The sequence below is a fragment of the Drosophila gunungcola genome (genome assembly GCF_025200985.1).
Source record: "Drosophila gunungcola strain Sukarami chromosome X unlocalized genomic scaffold, Dgunungcola_SK_2 000050F, whole genome shotgun sequence".
In the NCBI taxonomy this organism is placed as follows: Eukaryota; Metazoa; Arthropoda; class Insecta; order Diptera; family Drosophilidae; genus Drosophila; species Drosophila gunungcola.
This window is the reverse complement of record NW_026453194.1, coordinates 389,366-397,167: the sequence shown is the minus strand read 5'-3', so window position 1 is coordinate 397,167 and position 7,802 is coordinate 389,366. Positions and strand designations below refer to the sequence as shown.

The 7,802-nt window shown below is 36.6% G+C and overlaps 1 protein-coding gene across 1 annotated transcript; it reads left to right on the top strand.

The window, feature by feature from the left end:
* The first annotated feature begins 6,396 nt into the window (after window positions 1-6,396).
* Window positions 6,397-7,202, top strand: LOC128261094 (MICOS complex subunit MIC13 homolog QIL1). The gene is made up of 2 exons (XM_052994549.1): window positions 6,397-6,457; window positions 6,516-7,202. Exon 2 carries the CDS (start codon window positions 6,578-6,580, stop codon window positions 7,082-7,084), a length of 507 nt encoding a protein of 168 aa, XP_052850509.1. The 5' UTR covers window positions 6,397-6,457; window positions 6,516-6,577; the 3' UTR covers window positions 7,085-7,202.
* Window positions 7,203-7,802: the final 600 nt, after the last annotated feature.

The following is a 7,802-nucleotide window of genomic DNA, read 5'->3' as shown; positions in this document are numbered from 1 at the left end:
TGCCATTTTACGTTTTCTTGATGTTTAAACTTAAGTGCTCCTTTTTCCATTAGTATCCGTTCCGCGACAGCTGCTCCTCTTAGTTTTTTTATTGAAGTAGAACTGCACCTTTAAAGCTCATTAACTGCGAAAAGTTGCCACAATGTTGCCCGCCCACGAATTTAATGTCACCTCATGCAGAATCACCAGAATCACCAGCATTACCGAGTGTCTGGTCATTTTGCCCCCACAATTTGGGGTGCGTATATGTATATGTATATGTATATGTCGGCCCGTTTCCATGGACTGCAGTAAATAATTTTTGGCAGAAAGGTTGTTGAAACATTTAATAAAACCAATATAAATCATAACAAACACTTAGCCTGACAACAACCACAAAATGCGAGATGGGGTGATGGGGTCGGCAACAAAGCGAAACTAAAATTCCAAAACGTTGCCCATTTTCGGCCGCAAGAACTTCAGGCAATGCGGAATGGAGCGGAGAATTCCGCACCGTGGCCGAGACTTTAGCGTCGCTCCTCCGTCCGGAAAATGACAAAACGGACGGAGGGGTTTTTTCCGAGGAAAAGGGGGGGGGGCATGGGTGGAGGGGGTGGAGGGGGGGCAGACCCATGCATTGCTACGCGTGAACGCACCTTTTGCAGGCACTGTGCGCCAGTTTGTGAGTGTCTGCGTGCTCAGCCGCACCGTGGTTCCCAGTATTGTGAAAATGGATCGAAAAACCTTATTAACATGTTTAAAGAAGAGTTCCTTTAAATGGTTAAGGAAGATAATAATATGGTCATGTTTTCAAACTATTTAAAATTTAAAACTTGCGTACCTACAACTCATTTAAAATTATTATTTTTTTATTAATTTTTTCACTCTACCATTGGAAAAAATCCTTATATATTTATTTATTATTATTATAAAGGTTTCGCCCAATAGCTACAAGTTTTAAAACTTATAAATTAGTGCTTCTATCTTGGCTACTATGATTAAAATTAGCAAAGATAAATAAATTGTGAGCATTGATCAGTCGTGTTTTGGAAAGTAAACATTTTCGCCATTGTTTGTAAATATTCAGAGCAGTGTGCCCCTCATGCTTTGTCGCCTGTTACATAGTTCCGTGTCCGTGTCGTCAGCAGCAGCAAAAGCAAAAGCAACAGCAGTACCAAAATCATCCGCAGAGCAGCAGCTTCCCCATGGTAACATCCATGGCAGCAGCAGCAAAAATGTGCAAAAAATTAATTGCTGCGCATAAATCAAAAGACTTTGCCACTGTACTTGGCCTCGCACCGCCCATCGCCCACTTTTCGAACGCCCCTTGGTTTTGGTCTGGCATCCCCCCAATCCCCTCTCCCTGGTTAATTGTTACTATTTCTGATTTCCATCAGCACTCTTATTATGGCCAAGAACGATATATGTAAATAACTATATCTTTATATACCAAGATGCAATTTGAAGCCTCATTGTTTTTGGACTCGTTGGTGCGTTGGCATCAAGGCCACTTCTGGATGGGGTCCAATGCACCACCCATCCACGTCCCCCTGTCGAAGGTGCTTCAATGGAATCTCAACAGCAATCAGAAAACAGCGAAATGCGAAATGAGAAATGCGAAAGACAACAGCAGCTGTTCGCATCGCCCCTTGATTACCGGAAGTTTTGCAACAACCATGACAGAGCCATAAGGAAGATATAGTAAACAATCGCACAAGATCCACCCATCCACCCCCACGATTTGCCAGAAACATTATCATCATCATTGTTAATGGCAATCGTTTAAACACGCCTGATGAATGTGTTTTTTATGACTTTCAAGCTTCTCGGATCTTCATTTGCCGATTGACTGATGTGCCAAATGGGCCAATATATCAATGAATTGTTGCCGCACTTTCCACAAACAGTATTGATAAAGTTCACTTCATATATATCGGTCGCCAATAATTCATTCAATTAAAGCTGCAACTTATTGTCAACCTTTGATAAATTTTTTTTATTAAAGGAATGTACAGCAAAGGACTTTATATATTTTTTATAACACGCTATTTATTAAGTGTTTTTTTATTTATGAATTGATAATGGCTGTTTTCACACCACAAAGCTTATTTATTATTCTCCCAATAATTGATATAATTTTTTGCTTTTATTGTTATATAGTTGTTTACTTTTAATCTTCATCCATTTTTTTTTCGCTTATCATAGATACGTCAGAAAACCAATGTTCAATTTATTTAGTCTTCTTAAAATAGAATTTCTATTTCTATTGACTCAAGGAGATAATTTATCAAACTAATACAAAGCTCTGCCCACAAATATTTGAGCATTTGAGTGATTAAAACATTGAAAGACTTTTCTCCGCATTCCTTAGGTGTAAATTGACCTTCTTTCTTAACTTTTTTCATGCCCAGCTCATCTGCCAGCTATAAAACCAGCCAAACCATTCTCCATCGATTTGTCGCTCCCATGCACTAAAATATTTTATGCGGATCATAATTCCCAGCACTCTTGGCACTGGCACTTGGCACTTGGCAAGGCCATTTACAGTTGGCTTCTCTGATTGCTGTTTGTTATGTGCGGTTTTTGTTGGCTTGCCCACTAAATTAAAGAACAAACAAAGTCTGTGGTGTCTCATGTCACATACCGCATATCACGTATACGTCATAGGTGCCGGTACCGGTGCCGCCCATAAAAAGTAACCATGCATGGCTAAAAAAGCAGAGCGGACCGTAAATAATGCAAAGGCGATTTATCAGCCAGAGACAGCGACAGTTTCCAGTTTCAGTTGCATTCATCGGACCCATGTACAAATTTACAAATGTGGGGGCAAAACCCGAGCACCAGAATACCTAAACGCCGCGACTATTCAAATGCAATTTCGTAATAGTTGTAAAGCCAGGTCCCAGAGTGTCCTAAAAAGCAACAAAAAAAAATACACAAGACAGAACTCTTTTCAAAAACAAAACTCTGATATACGCTACCTTGATGTGAGCCTATAGAATTTAGAATCTTTTAAAGTAGGTCTTTGCTAATATTAAAACTTAGCTACAAAAATAACACTTTATAAAGAAAAGTAACAATTCTAAGTAAAACAACTCAAGAAGATATGTGGTGGATTTTTAAACATTAAATTTTTTAATTAAGGAAAAAATTCTATTACGAATTGTTTCATTTGTATAAGTAAAATCCAATGTTAATAAGCAATGCGAACTCATATTCCAAATTCTTAAAAATAATACTTATTTTATAAAATTGTGCTCAATATTTGAAAGTTATGTTAATCAGGGAAGCATCATCCAAAACTCTTAAAATTTTAATAATTTCCAGCCTCATTCATAATTATTTTTATCATATTATTATATATGCCATATATGTTGTTAAATTATTTAAAGCTCCGTTTTCAAGCCAAGCGTCATTCAAAATCTCTACAGTTATAGAATGAGAAACAATTGGTGGCATGAAACATTCCAGACCCGAACTGGTCTGCCCGAAGTTTTACTTTTTTTTTTTGGGCGGTCTGCTCCAAAACCCAGCCCACGATCTTTTTGTTGGTTTAGCCCCGTTAAGCCTCACACTAATTACACTTGCGCTTTTTACAGATCCACACACATAAACTCTGCTCACATGACTACAACATTTTTCTTCTTAGCCCGGCCACAAAAAACTCGAACATATTTTCATTTTCATGGTCAAAGTGTCAGTCGAATTGGGTGGGGAAAAACCGGCCGGGGGAATGAACAATTTTAAATGAGAGTTAGGACCGGTACAAAATATGCAAATGAATGCTGCTGTCTCCATATCCGTTTCCTTTGCCCTTCCTTTTTTATTTTTTTTTTTAACCTGCGCAAAAGCCCGCAAATCTTGATTTAATTTCCGGCTATGAAAAATTCTGGGCTTGCAAATAGTTGTGGTTAGAAAAGGGAAAGTAGCAGAGCAGCTCATTAGGATCGCAAAGAGTCACGTATTCGGAAATGGTATACGGTGATTTTTAGTCTAATTCCCAAGAACCTTATATAACTCGCCTTCACACTATTTTAATCGCCAGGCTGTTCACAATTTAAAAACTGAAATCATGAAATAAAATTAAAATGAATAAATTCAGCGTTTTACTTTGTAATTTTTCTTTTTCCGATAAACAGTCACTAAAAATCCAACAAATTTATTTTATGAAACTTTAAGTCCGATTCTTATAGTTTCTGTTAATTAGGCCATTAAACTTTAAGATTATATTTATTTTCTTTACTCAAACATACCTATAAGGATGACAATTAAAATAATTTGCGTTTAAAATGCAGAAATTAAATATTTTATGTAAATAAACGTTAATAAATGAAGGAATAAAATATTTTATGAAAATGCCAAGCTTTGAAAAGCTTAACTTATATTTACAAAAAATAAAAACTTTCATATTTTTAGGCACAAAAGAAAAATGTTTTGTATACAACTCTTTAATTTCTTTAATATTCTTTATCTATCGTGTACAAAACAGATTTCACTATATTATCTTCACACCAATAAAAACAGACACAAACTCATGTTCTTGGACGCTTTAACCCACGCCGTGCACCTCGGCCACGCAGGAGCCATCTATCGCCGGCTTTATGGCTCTGCCAATGAATGGACACATCCCGACTGCCCAAGGCCCTCACCCTTGGCCACCTTTCCGGCCACTCTATTATTTATTTATAGAAAGTTGGCAGACTCACGCCTGGGGCTAGGAATTTGGTCCTTTGCTGCTTGGCCGCCTCCATTCTGTGACAAATGAATTTGGGTCAGAAGTTGTGCAAATTAAAAAAAAAAAAAAAACAACGACCACAAGGAAAAGGACTATGGAAGGCTTCGTTCTTTGGCGGATGTCAAAGTTCCTTCAAACAGGACCGAAAGATTCGTCTCGCCTTTGACTCGCCTGAGTGACATTCAACTGGTCAAAGTGCTGAACCGAATTGCAGTTTTATTTCCATTCTCGTAGCTCCACACACGACATGATACCCCCATCCAAAACAAAAATGAAGAAAAGCTATCGTCGAGTGCTATCGACTAAGTGCTACTCTCTATTCTGGTTCTTAATATGTTGCATAGCCAAAGACAACCTACTTTTTGTTCTACGGATGGGTATTAGTATTTCCGTGCCATGTTAAGGTTGTGGCTTCTAATCTAAGAAAGAAATGTATCGAAACTCAATTTGGATTTCTCAATACGATGTTATTTTTTCGAATGACAAATCTGTACAGGGTCTGATTCGATAAGAAAGTTTTAGGAAAGTAAATGTTTTCGAAACTGTTATTTAACCCAATGTTAAAACTTAAATGGACATTGAGAAATCGGTCTATATTCATATATTAACTTTGACTCTTGATGCTGATTAGAAATATGTATTCAATGGAGTCAAATACATTTGCGTATTTGAGTACGGCATACCCCTTTATCCTAAAAATAAAAGGGTACAAAGAGCTCATAAAAAAAGGGGACACCAAAGCGTTACAAAAGATTTACACCATCCAAACCTCAACGCCATCTCCGTATCCGCATCCGCATCCGCATTCGACGCCACCTTCTGCTTGTGGGCAATACCATTACTTTTTCAGTTTGCTGGTTTGAGTAATGGATTAGATTTTTACTCACTTGTTCTGGGCTTCCCCGCATCGGCATTGGATGATAGTGTGTTCGTTTTTTATAGTCCCCAAAAAAGGATATCACGCCGTTGACAGAGGGATGCAGGAACCAAACTTAAAAGAACTTACAATTCGGGTTCACCTAAGAACTTTGGTTGATGGTTTTGTAAAGAGGGTGAACCGGAAGCATCTTTAAAGTCCGATGTAGTGATTCCGCCCATACTTCCACGCATTTAAATTTTATCGTGAATCATATATAAGGCAAATTAGTACAAATTAGAAAACTCTAGCTTTTATTTTCACTTTTTGAGAATAATTATTTTAAATTTAAGCAAGTAAATATTTAAGACGTAACCATGGCCATATATAACAATTGTTAAATAATAAGTTGTTAATTGACTTCCTTTTTTCATTATTATTGATCCATTTTTACATTACATTTTTCATTTTTAAAAAATTTGCATACACATCTTTAAATGTTTTTTTTTTAAGTTAGCATGTGTTTTATGTTTAACATATGTCAAACTATGATCCAAAAATACTAAGTGTAAAGCATCTACAAACATATGTTCATATATGACTCATTCTCCTAAAAAATGTAAGAGCCATCAACAATGTTTTTATATATTTATATTATATTAATATAATTAATTTCTAATAATTAAATTTGTAATTTTTTGGTTGTTCATCAACCCAAAGAAGTTTGAATTTTAAGAAACATTTTTATTTGGTGGCCCCTTTTTCCAGCGAATTTTGTGTTTCCATCAAAAAGTGATATTTTAGCTTTTTTGTCATCTAAGTAGGTCTAGCACTTTGTTAGATAAATTGTTAAAGGCATAAATCATTTAAAGCAGAACGTGTTGGGTGTAAGAACAAAAACCAAGTTGCTTGCGTTGAACTTACGTTTTTTTTTTAATTTAATAGATTCCTTCAACCAAACGTAATTTTTCTGTTGTGAATGTTTCTGATCCCGACTTGAGTTGAATATGTTCACCGCATTTATGGCGCGAACGGCTGCAGTTTCGGTGACCGTATATGTGTCGTGCCGAGCTGGAGTTTGGGGCAAGACGGAGGATTCGGATCGCCTATTGCAGCAGATCACCACGGTTATTCATCCGGTGACTAAGCTGGTGAGGCGAGTGCTGCCCTTCGAGCAGACCGAGCTGAGCGTGGGCCAGTTGGCTCGGGAGTACTACAACGAAGGCGTCAAGGGAACATTCCACATTATCCGCAACATACCCAACTACTCGGGAGATCTGGCCAAAGGAGCCAAGTTTACCTGCCTGGAATTGGTCCAAAAAGCTTGGGTATTGCGTCAACATGATGGTACCTGGTTAAATACCTCCAAGGACAATGCCAAGCTGAAGGATGCTCCTCTAGATCCTGCTGCCGGCGATGGGTACTCCCAAGAACTCGTCGTTATCGAGAGACCGGGGAATATAGACGCCTTTGCCGGGGACGGTAATGTGGCCCTAAAACGGAGAACAAAGTGAGGGATTAAACATAAACAAATACTGCCCAAGTCAGAAAAAAAAATCAACCTCACCATGATTTGCCCTTTGCACAATCTAATTGTTAAATCTTTGAGTAAAGTTCGAGCATTTAAATCAATCTTTTAAATTTAACTACGTGTCACGATGGGGAAAAAAGCAAAGAATGAATCAAACTTCCGCAGGTCGAAGTTTATATATCCTTGCAGTGAGAATACAAAACTGTACTGTTTTTTTTAAAACTATACATGGATTTTGATGCGTAGAAGTTTAAAAACAATTAAACTACGTATGGCGAATTTATAAATTTAACAATTTTATTTCTGGCAATAAAAATAAGTGCTTTGATATAGTTTCATTCAATAAAATTAGTTACTCTTTTCAAGAGAATAAATTTAATTTCTAGCAACAGAATTAAGTGTTTTGATATAGTTTCATTCAGATTAATTTGTAACCCTGTTCAGTTGTGCAATATTAAGGTATTGTCTTTGCTCTGAAAACAAAAATATTTAATATTATTAATGTCATTTAATGGGCATTATAAAGTTTTAAATGTAATGTAGAAAAATCTTTTTTAAATTGACCATTGAATTTTTAGCTAGTTTTTGCCTAAAATAAATATTTTAAATATTTTGCGGATGAACAAAGATTCGTTAAATTCGTTGTAGCCAGAGTAAGAGCAACAGAAGCCAATAGGTATTGTCGTATTCTTGTATTTTAT